The sequence below is a fragment of the Orycteropus afer genome, unplaced genomic scaffold (assembly GCF_000298275.1).
Source record: "Orycteropus afer afer isolate SDZICR_OR568_19922 unplaced genomic scaffold, OryAfe1.0 scaffold00692, whole genome shotgun sequence".
NCBI lineage: Eukaryota > Metazoa > Chordata > Mammalia > Tubulidentata > Orycteropodidae > Orycteropus > Orycteropus afer.
In genome coordinates this window covers 787,981-800,720 of record NW_006922279.1, presented here as the reverse complement: position 1 = coordinate 800,720, position 12,740 = coordinate 787,981, and the positions used below count along the sequence as shown (strand labels likewise).

The 12,740-nt window shown below is 40.4% G+C and overlaps 1 protein-coding gene across 1 annotated transcript in view; it reads right to left on the bottom strand.

The window, feature by feature from the left end:
• The window catches only part of DGAT2L6 (diacylglycerol O-acyltransferase 2 like 6), a 47,017-nt gene extending 39,729 nt beyond the window's left edge, over positions 1-7,288 (bottom strand). Inside the window, exon 1 of the mRNA XM_007956994.1 lies at positions 7,204-7,288. Within this exon, the coding sequence (XP_007955185.1) occupies positions 7,204-7,288 (85 nt within the window). The remainder of the gene's footprint in view (positions 1-7,203) is intronic.
• Positions 7,289-12,740: the final 5,452 nt, after the last annotated feature.

Below are 12,740 nucleotides of genomic sequence, written 5' to 3'. Positions count from 1 at the left end.
AGCTGGCACTTTGAACTCAGACTTCTAGCCTACTAAACTGTAAGAGACTAAATCCCTGTTTGTTAAAGTCATACACTTGTATTTCTGTTACAGCAGCACTAAAGAATCAAAATGCGCCTTAAGCAATACCTCCCCTTTCCATTTGTGCCATGATGCAGCCAGCATGCTAAATGCAAGTCTTACTTTGTCACTCTACTACATAGAGTCCTAGCATGGCTTCCTATGGCCCTTAGGATCAAGTCCAGTCTCCTAACCCTGGCTCTTACAAGGCCCTCCATGGCCTAGCCCCTAGTCACCTGCTTGTTCTCTCATTTAATCATATTGTTATTCCTTCACTTCCATCAACTCATTATGCTCTCTAGCCTCAATGATTTTGTGCTTGCTGAATACTATTCCCCCAACTTATTGCCTGGCTAGTTCCTATTCATCCTTCAGGCCTCAGGATAAATGTCACAGGTTCAATATTTTGGAACTATCTTGATTTTTCTCTCTCTCCAAACTATCTCTCCCATCCATCCTCTTGCCTCAAGCCCATTACCATTGTTCTGGTCCAGGACTTGATCTCATCTGTCCTGTTCTACAGCATGTTGTCTGTTCTTCAGCTGCTGGTTTCTTCCCCTCCAGTCCACTTTCCATACTAAAGCCAGATTTTTTTTTAAATCCTTCAATATTTCCCACTGCTGATTGAACATGTCTGAACATTTAAGGCCCTCTGTGGACTAGCTCCAAACACCTTCCTAGCCTCATTTCATACCCTTATGCTCTAGCACAGTTTTTCTCAAACTGTCGTCCTCAAACCATTGTAGGGACATCAGGTGATCTTAGGTGATGTGTGGATGGAGAAAAAGTTATTTTAATGTATAAACCCACAACCAAAGCCATTTACGTACAAGTCAATTCCTACTCATAGAGGCCCTATACGGCAAAGGAGAATTTCCCCCATAGGGTTTCCAAGGCTGTAATCTTTACAGAAGCAGACTGCTATATCTTTCTCCCACAGAGCAGCTAGTAGGTTATAATCACAAAATTTTTGGTTAGCAGCCAAGCACTTTAACCACTGTGCCACCAGGGTTATTTTTCAAATGTGTAGTAAATAAAAATTAATCTAACACATCAAACTCATCACTCATGGCAATGATATAAAACTTTATAAATGCATGAGGTTACAGAAATGAGTTGCTTTTGGGGAAAAAATTGTTAATAGTAATAGAATAGGTGAAACACAGATGTGGAAAGAACCAGAAGATGGGATGCAAATGCTAAAGTATGGTAAATAGGAGCTCAGTCACCTTAGACTACTCCCCATTTCCACAGCCACCATGTATTTTCACATCTCTACTCCTTTGAAGATGTTGTTCCCTTATTTTATTTTATTTTGCCCTCCTCTCCCCCTACTCAACTTTCAGCCTATAAAAATTCTTTCACCTTTCAAGGCTTAACTCAAATAACATTTCCTCGATGATGTCTTTGCTGATGCCCTAGTCAGAATTAAGGACACTCTCCTTTGCACACCTTCATCACATTACTTAAAAACAGCCTTTAGCACAGTGCCCAGCACAAGGAGACTCTTGATAAATATTTGTTACATTGAATTGCAGCAGAGGGAGAAGTTGGATTTCAAAATTGCCCAAGTGGCAGATAAAAGGTAACAGGAAGAGAAACAACAAATGAATGTTCTTATTATTCCAAACAAGGAGAGACCTTCTGAGGTTACAGGTTGTGTATATGTATGTAAGGCCAGTGTAAGGTGAAAACCCATTGTCTTTCTGGGTGGAAACATGTTGCAGGGCAATGACCTAAATCTGAGCATTGGTGGCGACTATCAAATCTAATCAGTTGGCTTGAAGCTTTCAGAAGTTCAAGAACATGATTGGTTTGTCAGAGAGGCAATTCTGTGGTTTTGTGATTATTCATTGGATAGAAATTAACTGTAAATATAAGAACCTGTGGAGTAAAAGGTAATTTAATAATTCAGCAAACATTGATTAAGCCCTCCTCATGTGAAATCTCTGTGCTAGAAGCTTTGAGGACAGGGTTAGGAACTCGAAGGAGGAGGATGAGGGGAGTAAATATGGAAGCAATGAAAATAATGTAATTATGGTCATTGATACCACTTATTTAGCATTTATTATGAACCAGTGCTTCATTCAGTACTTAGTGCACATTCTCTCATTTAATTAGCTCAGAACCCAGACAAGTAAATATTTTCATTATCTCCATTTTACAGGTGAGGAAACTGGGGATCAGAGTGGTTATGTTTTGGGAAGAAACTAAGTGACATTTATTGAGTCTTTATTATGTGCCAAGAGCTATTTTAGGCATTTTATGTTTGTTAACTTACATAAATACATGTGGAAAACAAAGTTCCTACATTCCAGAAATTCATAGTCTAATGGCAAAGACTGATATAATAAATAACTGATACATCCCAGACAGTGAGAACCAAATAGTCAGGGTTCAAACATCATTCTATAGGAACTCAAAGAAAAGAATGATACATTACTACTGGGGAACCTGGGAAGAACTTGTAAGATTTAAGTTGAATTTTGGAGGAAGGGCAGGATTTTGATACATGGATTGTTGGAGGAAGGGCCTTCCATGAGCAAGGAAGAGCTTGAATACAAGCCTAATGATGGAAGAGTCACAAGGCCTGTAAGTAGAACCACAACCTGCAAGTATACAGCATCATGATGAAGACATGGAGTAGGAATCTGGGGAGATTAGGCCTAAAAGAGAATAAGAAGACAGTGAAGGTTATTAAGCAAAGAAGTAGCCTGATCATTTATATCTGTGTTTCAGGAAGATAATTAGGAATAACTGTGGGAGCAGGAGAAACTGTAGATGATCAGCTAAGAGTTGCAATGATTCAAATGAGAGACAATAGGAACTTGAAATAGACCACTATTTCTCAAACCAATTTGAAAGATATCACAGAAGTAGAATTTTCAGGATTTGGCAGCTGATTGTATGTAGTGGGTGAGGGAAAGGGAATGATGAAGATGCCTTGAAGGGGTCTGTGGGAATGCTAGGAATGCATCAAAGTCTCTATTTTCCTAATTTTCTAGGACCTACTTGAATGTATTCAGTATTCTCCTTGTAAAAAACAAAAACAAAACCAAACTCATTGCCATTAAGTCAATTCTGACTCATAGAGACCCCATAGGACAGAGTAGATCTGCCTCATAAGTTTCCAAGGCTGCCATCTTTACAGAAGCAGACTACCACAACTTTTTCCTGCAGAGAAGCTTGTGGTTTTGAACAGCTAACCTTTTGATTAGCAGCAGAGCACTTAATCACTGTGCCACCAAGGCTCCTATTCTCCCTGTATGTGAAATGAAATCAGAGTACACTAATGCTTCCCTCAGAAGTGATTATTACTCCTCTGTGAATCAAGTGACAATGTTGGCAGTATCTTATGAGGGAGGGTGATTGGATTCACATAATGTCACTTTCTAAATAGAAAGAAAATGAACATGTATTGAGGATTTTCTGAACTCATTGATCATCAGAATGCTCTGTTTTCATGATGGTGGTGGGCAAGTGACTTCCTTGCACAAAGTCACACAGCAATAAGTAGCAGAACATGTTTGTCTGATTCTCAACTGTGTTTTATTTTCAGAAACAAAAGGAAGAGGGCAGGCCCATCAAATAAAGGATATGGGGGGCAGAGAACAAGAGGTGGACTTAAAGGTTTCTTCTGAGGAAGAAGAAGTATGGAAAGACCTTCAGTTTAGTGTCAAGCTTGGTCTTGTGAGAAATATAATGATAAGATATGGTTCCTCTTTTCATGGAGTTTATTGGAAAGAGGGGAGAAAAGATATAATGGCTGCCACTCTTTTACAAAGTGCTTTGGAATTTCAAAAGTGAGGTAATCTGGGTTGTCTGGAATGTTTTGCAGAGAATATTTCAAATGAGTGGTTGTCTGTGAATAGCCCAGGAAGAGATTAGGGCACCTTTCCAGTCGAGGGAGTAATGGGAGCAGAGGGGAAGGAGTGAGAAAGTACACACTCCCATTTGTTTTATGAATAGATTGTCTGGAATACAAGGTTCATGTAGCAAAAGAGTAGGGGGAAATGTTGGCAGGGGATTAGAGCCAGAAAGTAGAGGAAGGCATTCAATACTCAGGCTAAAACATTTATGCCTCATCAAGTAGGCTTTGGGAAACCAGACTATTTTTAAGTGGGAGAGGGAGGTGATCAAAGATGCTTTTGAAAGACTCTTCTGGGGGCAGGCAGTAGACTAGATTGGAGAGGTTAGAAAGTAGAGGCTTGGGGGCCAGGAAAGAGGATATTGCAATAGTTTGGGCAGGTGATGATCCAAATGCAGAAAGGAAGAGACAGATCGAGAGCCATCCTCTAAATGGAAGCTGACCATCACAGGGGCTGTCAAGGCCTAAGCCTAGGGGCTATGAATATTTATATTCCACTTCTCCCCCAACCCATCTTCTCGTTCCTCTCTACTCACTTGCTCCCTTTCTCTTCCATCTTCTTTTTCTCCCCCTTCCCAATTTCTTCCCCACTGTCTTTTCCTTTGTCCAGTAATGCTCAATAACCAGCCATCATTATGAACATCATTTAGGAAGGAGGAGAAGCACTGAGGGAAGGTGTGAGCAAGATAGAAAGAACGAAGGAAAGAGGACAAGAAAAAGAAGGAAGGAAGGAAGAACATTTCACTGTATGGAGTATTTACTGTAGACTAGGCTGCAAGGATGGGGATCCTGAAGCTTAGAAGGAGTACAGTATTTGTCTGAAATCGCACAGTTTGTTTTGATAAACTCCAGATAAACTCCAGAGCCCACATTTTTTTCACCATGCTGTATCTTACCCTTCTTGCCTTCCCTAGTTCCCTCAACTTTGTATAATATTTTCTTTCTCTGACACCCTAATTACTTTTTTGTGGCTCTTTCTTTCACTTAGCAGTCTATCTTACATTGCAGTGATTTGTGTATATATGTCCAGGACCTAGGCACAATACCTCAATAAACAAAACAAACAAAAAACCAAACTCACTGCCATTGAGTCGATTCCAACCCATACCCACCTCCATTGGGTTTCTGAGGTGGTAAATCTTTACGGAAGTAGATTGCCCCATCTTCCTTCCATGGAGCAGCTAATGATTTTGAACCTCCAACTTTCTAGTTAACAGTCAAATGCCTTAGGCACTACGCCAACAGAGCTCCTTCAATGCCTAAATACTAACACATAAAATTTGTGCAATGGTTCAATGAATTATCTCTGATACTAGAGAGTAAAGAACCTGTGCTTGATTCATTGTTATAGTCTAAGCAAGGGCAGCCCAAGGCCTTATCATTAGTATTTTCTAAATAACTATTGAAATGAACTAACTTGAACATCATAGGCACCTCTGTGGACAGTGCATCATGTTAGGAGGTAGAGATACCTTGCTCCAAGACCCAAATTTATGTTGTAATTTCTAGTATAATCACTAAAAGAATAGAGATATGTTGTATAACATCTAAAAGAACAGAAAGAAACAAGTGGAATGATAATCTGAAAGAAGTCAAGAAAGGAGAGAAAAATAGAGCTAGAATAGGTAGGACAAGTAAAGTATATTCTAATTGCTGTTTGTTGTTTTTATTTGCCATTGAATTGGACCCGACTCATAGCGACCTCTCCTTGGGTTTCCGAGGCAGTATCACTATGGAAGTAGATTACCCAGTCTTCCTTCCAAGGAGTGGCTGGTGGGTTTGAACCGCCGCCTTCTAGTTAGCAGTCAAATGCCTTAGGCACTGTGCTCCCAGAGCTCCCAGAGCTAACTCTAAATACCTTAAATGTAAATGGTACGATCAAGACTGTATTAAAAAAAAAATCCATCCATAGGCTATTTACAAGTGAAATACCTAAAACATAAGGATATAGAAAGGTTGAAAATAAAATGATGAAAAATTGATACCATGCAAAATAATAAGTAAAAGAAAGCCATTGCAAGGGATGGACACTGGGAAGAGGTAACTATGGGGAGGAAGTGGGAGGGGAGCTGTTGCATTGTGGTAAACTGTGGTCAATGACATGAGACAAAGCATATGTGAACTGCTGTATGGAAAGTGAATTTGCTCTGTAAATCTTCATCCAAATCACAATAATAATGATAATAAAAAGCCATTGCAGTTATGTTACTCTCAGGCAAAACAGACTGTAAGGAAGGCCACAGGTACCAAATGAGGATGTTCATTTAGCTGACTGTATTTATTTTGTATTTAGCATTCATCCCAGGTGTAGTCTGGAAAAACAAAAAATAGAAGAAAGGAGAAAGGCAGAATAGGCTGCCTTGAACAAAGATCTCAAACTATGGTGCTCCTTCTCTCTTCAGCTCAGTTGGCCCATGCCATTGGGATATGCAGAGAGAGGCCTGAGACACATCCCTTTGCATTGCCTCTTCCACAAGCTCTGTGCCATGTGACAGCAATTTGTAGTATGTAAAATACTCTACAAATAAAAAAGGTTAGTATCCTAGCTCCCTTCAGTTCTGCCCTGTTTGTTTATTCTCAAATCTTGTGGGAATCTTCTCTTCATTTCCCTCTCCCCATGTCATGATCTCAACTCAGCCTTTCAGTGTGTTCAGATATCACAACCCCACCCACCCTACTCTAAAACCTGCTGCCTCTCTTAGCAGAGATTCAAGATTTAAAAGTACAGGTGAAAGAAAACATTCAAACTGGTTCTGTGTTTCACAAAGCCCTGGTTTCTAGCTGGGCAAAGCTTGGAACTCTTGGTCCATTTGGCCAGTGCTAATGACTATAGTTTCCTGGGTCCACTGGACCCTTTCTAAAAATTCTGTCTAAGCATCCTTTATATTTTCCAGAATTCTCTCATCATAGTCTTATACTAGAAAATCACTTTACACTTACCTAGTAACACCATCTCTGGACAGCCTTTCCCTTCTCCCCATTCCCAAATATGACTCTTTTCAGCTACTACATATGGGGCAATTCCTGAAAAAGTTGGGGTGATCTTTAAACTAGAATGGCCACAGCCTCATTCCTGGCCTTTGTGCCCTCCATTGGGAGAAGAGATATCTAGTGGTGAATGCAGCAGTAGCTATCTCTCTGAGTGAGGAGATACAGTTTTCCCCACAGTCAGGGGACCAATTAGATGATCTCTTTGGATTCCTCCTCATTTGGAGAGTCCTAGCCTTTTTCTTGGCTTGTTCACATGTGCCCTCCAGCCCCTAGGGTTCACTCACCTAACAGTATATAGCTTGGGATCCACTGCAAAACAGAGAGGATTTGGAGGCCCTCCTGAACATCCAGTCGGGAAAAGAAGCTCATGACTGTGGTGCTGTTGTGTTGAGGCAAGAAGCCCTGATAGAATGCTAGAACATTTTAAGCAGAGTTAATTACAAGTACTTTGCTCTAATCACTTACCATCAAGTGTGTTTAGCTGCAGGGGACTTTTAGGCTTTCCTAACCTTCCCACCTGTCTTCCCTGCTCTCTGCCCTGCCCCAATTTCCTACACAAACACATTAGGTTCTAGATTATACTGTCTTATCTACCTTATACATATCCTGCCTGTTCCTTCTCCATGTATAGCCAATTGCAATGAAGCAGAAATGGCTTTGAGGTGGCTCTAACTTTGGGGGGTCCTGACAAATTAGTGCAGGAAAAAAGAATGGGTCGGCCCATTTTGAGAAGTAATTCACTACCTTTCCCTGCTTAAGAAAGGGGCCACACTTGCTTTTGCATTAATGGTTGCTCCTTTGGCTCTTCCTGTCTTCTTCTGACAGCTATCTATTCCATCTACTAAGGCTGTTTTTCTGCACAGATATATACACCTCTCAGATTCCTCTTTGTAGCTCTATTTCAAAGACCTCTGTATTAGAAGTCAGATGCCACATGGTAGAGTGAGAGAGGCACCGCATAGAGAACAGACTTGGCCTCCAGTCCTATCTCTACCACACCTTTCCTGGAACACCTTTAGAGACTGCTGTATCACTCTGGATCTCAGTTTGTGCATTCATTGTTGAGAGGCAGTGTAATGGTTAGAGACATTGACTTTGGAGCCAGATAGCTGAAGTTCATTTACAAGTTGGTGAATGCTCTATGCTTTGGTTTCCCCATCTGCAAAATGGGAACAATACTAGTATCTACTTCATAGTGTTGTTCTAAGGATTAAATGAGTGAGTGGATGTAAAGTGCTTAATACAGGGCCTGACATACAGTAGGCACTATATAAGTATTTTCTGTTATTATTAATTATTTAATTCAATTAATGTCTATTGAGCATCTACTACATTTAAGGCTAACAGGATTAATTCTGGACATCAGCCTTCACAAAATTAAAGATTATTCTCATATCTCAGACCTTCTGGATCCATTTTTTCTGCAACTATTTATTGACTACTATTTGCCTAATGTGTAAGGCATTTCGATGCTAACCCACCAGCTGCTTTGTGGGAGGAAGATGAGGCAATCTACTTCTGTAAAGATTTACAGCCTTGGAAACCCAATGGGGGTCACTGTGAGTCAGAAATGACTTGATGGCAATGGGTTTGATTTTTGGTTTACTGTTTGCGAGGCACTTTTCTAGGTGCTGAGGATTCAGTACTGAAGAAGACAAACATGATTCTTGCCATCACTGAACTTACAGTTTAATGGAGGAGATAAATTTGAAAACAAAAAATCACAAAAATGCCTATCACTTGAATTTGTGATAAGTGTCCTGAAGGAAAAGGCCAATATGTTCAGCATAAGGCCTTAAAATATAGAAAGTTCTGAAAAGAAAAAAATCTGTTGAATGTCACTAAAAGAGTTTCTGGTAAAGCTAAACTATTGTTTGATTTTAGAAGGCTTCAGGGGGATATTTTTGGTTTAAGGTTTAAAAGATTATCTCATGGCAATAGTTTCAGGGTTTCATCCAGCCTCCATGGCTCCAAAAAGTCTGGATTCCATGAGAATTTGAAATTTTGTTTGCATTTTCCCCCTTTGATCAGGATTCTTCAATAGAAAAGAGTGTCTGCCTTGAGCATTGTGCTCCACATATGGGATCAAATTGACAACAGCAACTTGAAAGGTTAGATAGGAAACTTAGAGAACAGTGGGTTTACGTTAATGAGGAGGAACAACTCAGAACAAGAGAGAACGGTTGCACAAGTTGAAGACTGTGATCAGTGTCACTGAATTGTACATGTAGAAACTGTTGAATTGGTGTATGTTTTGCTGTGTGCATTCTTAACAACAATGAAATAAAAAAAACCATTTTTCAAGTTGTGCAATCATTCTCACTATCCTTTTCCAAATTATTGCACCACCATTAACATAAACTAACTACCCCCAAGCTTCTCATCTAACTTTCGAGTTGCTGTTGTCAATTTGATCTCTCATAGACAATTCTTTAAAACAGAGCAATGCTCAAGGCCAACATATTTTACTAATTAAGCTAAACTATTGTTTGGCTCAAAGAAGACTTCAGGGGATAGTGTTCAAGGTTTAAAAGTTGTTTTGGGATAATAGTTTTTGGGGTTCATCCAGCCTCCATAGTTCCAGAAAATCTGGATTCTATGAGGATTTGAAGTTCTATTCCATGCTTTTCCCCTTTGATCAAAATATTCAGTAATGGTAGCTGGGCACCATCCAGTTCTTCTGGTCTCATGGCAAGGAGGCAGTTGTTCATGGAAGCAACCAGATACACATTTCATTTCCTCCTCCAATTCCTGACTCTTTCAAAAGGCTTATTGATTACTTAGCTTTTTCCAAGGAGATTCCAAACTACAAACTCATTGCCATTGAGTTGATTCCAACTCATAGCAACCCCCTTTGGGTTTCTGAGGTGGTAAATCTTTACTGAAGTAGATTGCCCCATTTTCCTTCCATGGAGTGGCTGGTGTATTTGAACCACCAACCTTCTGGTTAGCAGTCAAATGCCTTAGGCACTACATCACCAGAGTTCCTTTCCAGGGAGATTAGCAGAACTCTAATCTCTAGTTTGGGCCTCCCTAATTAGAATGACTAATATGACCCTTCAGAGTTGAGCTGAGGTAATTTTTTGGTATGATGGGTTGTGATTTCATTCTCTAATGTGCTCTAGATGGCTACCTGACATGCCACCCCATTCTCCCCTGCTTCTTTTCTTCCTCTTGGACTACCTGAGGCTTTCAAGTTGCTTCTTGGGGCTGCTCAGCCACACAGAGGGTAAGATGTATTGGAGAATGTCTGCTCAGAATTTGCAGAGGAGAAGGTAAAAGAGGCAGACCTGGCTCCCCTGGGATTAAACAGAGAGGTGGAAGAGACTGAAATACCCAGGATAGACAAGGTTCACAAGTCTGAGAGCTTGAATATACCTTCCAGATCACATATCCACCCCTCTCCACTTTGCTATTCTGGGTCTTGCCTACATTGGTCCCAGCCTGACTAATTCCTACCCACCCTTCAAGGCTTAGTAAAACATTGTTTCCCTGAGACTCTCTACCCTAATCTTTCCTCTGTGCTCTCAACATACATTATACAGACTTTGGAAAGATCATACATCAAGAAATTATAGTTTTTGTGTATAGACCTCATCTCTACACACAGCTTCTTAGAGCAATACAGTATTTGGTGAAAAGTAATCTTCCCACTCCTGGCCACTAACCACTCAGCATTCCTGCTGAGGGGCAGCCTCTGTTACCAGTTTCTTCTGCATCTCTTCGGGGGACATTCTATATATAAACAAGAAAATAAGGTAACTTATTTTGTTAAAGGAATAGAGGAACAAACTGTAAAAACCTGGAAACAAACTAAATGTTCAAAATCTGGGGCTGGCTAAGTAATCTATTATTTATCAACCTTATAGACAAAACTGAAGTCCTTAAAAGTCATTAAAATTATCACAATCAAACTGTAGTATATGATATGTTAAGCTTTAAAAGCAGAATACAAAGCAGACCTCCATACTGAACATTCATAAAAATGTGATCTCTTCAGTGATATAATGAAAAAAGGTCTGACAAAAATGATTGCTGCATTAAGGGGAAGGGATTCTGAATCTTCTTTTATGTAAGGTTGTTCGAATATGAAAAGAGACTGGATTACTGTGAATATGCCTGATGAAGAAGTGTGATTCATGATGGGATTCATTCACTTAGTAATTCATTCAGCAAACATTGAATGCTTGCTTTGTGAGGAAAGAAAGCCAGAAACAATGCCAGGCTTCCCAGGATGAGTGCCAAATAGGTGATGGAGATATAGGAAGCTATTATGGGGATAGAGTGTGGGGAATGGGGTGAGTACATTTTAAGACTGTTGAATTTGAGTTATGTTTGTTTATTAAGAGGTGCTCTGTAGTAGGTCATAGGACATGGGTCTTGGAGCTGAAGGGAAAGATCAGGGCTAGTGATTGCCAACAGTGTACATGTGGTTAGGGATGCTAGAGACATAGTGGAAGTCAGGGAGAAGAAAGCTAGGAAAGGAGAAAGTGGATTAAATTAAGCTGGGAAGGAAGTCTTTCTGCAAATCTTGCAATGGCTCTGAGTCATTGCCAATAGTGCCAGGGTAGCAGAGACTATATCTGGAGTTGAATGTTGAGGGGCTACACAATTCAAGCAGAAATCCTTCCTCCCAGCCCCTGTCCCTCAAGCCCCATGCACTCCTGAGCTGGGTCTCATCTTAATTGCCAGAGAAGGCATGGTAGACAAAATGAGGTTTTGATTAGCTTAGAAATTATGTTTAAAGTTTATGTTTAAACTATGTTTAAAGTTGTTTAAAGTGTTAAAAAGCAAACATGACATTTTGTGGACTAAGATGCACCTGACCCAAGCCACGGTATTTTCAATCACTTCATACGTATGGCACGGTGACTGTAACAATGAGCTCAAGAATAGCAAGGATTGTGAAGAAGGTGCAGGACTGGGCAGTGTTTTGTTCTGTGGTACATAGGGTCACTGAGTCAGAAATGACTTGATGGCAGCTAACAACAACATATGCATGTGAAAAGTGGACAATGGATAAGGAAGACTGAAGAACTGATGCATTTGAATTATAGTGGTGAAGAACACTGAATATGCCATGGACTGATAGAAGAACAAACAAAGCTGTCTCGAAAGAACTACAGCAGAATGCTCCTTAGAAGCAAGGAAGGCAAGACTTCATCTCACTATTTTGGACATATTATCAAGAGGGACCAGTCCTGGAAGAAGGATATCATGCTTGGTAAAGTGGAGGGTCAGAGAAACAGAGGAAGACTCTGAAGGAGATGGTTTGACACAGTGGGTTCAACAAGGGGCTCAAGCATAGTGACAATTGTGAGGATGTCCTAGGACTGGGCAGTGTTTCATTCTGTTGTATGTTCTGTTGCTATGAGTCGTAACCCACTTGATGGTACCTAACAATAGAAACTGTGTAGGAATCCCTGAGTGAGAGGCTAGGATAAAAGAGCAAAACAAACCCATTCTCATCAAGTGGATTCTGATTCATAATGACTCTATAGGACAGGACAGAACTGCAACATAGGGTTTCCAAGGCTATAATCTTTACAGATGCAGGCTTTCACGTCTTTCCACCAGAGTGGCTAGTGGGTTCAAATAACCAACCTTTTGGTTAGCAGCAGAGTACTTAACCACTGCGCCACCAGGGATCCTTAGAGGTTAGGATATAGGGTTTTAAAGATTTACTTGAACAAAGGCCATTTAGATCTGGGGAGGGAGAGTAGGTGGGCTTGATATGGGGAGCAGGAACATTCTCCTACAGGTTGAGTGATGCGGGCCCCCAGGAAGGGTAGGTTTCTGAGTGGGACTTTTCCCCGAGTGA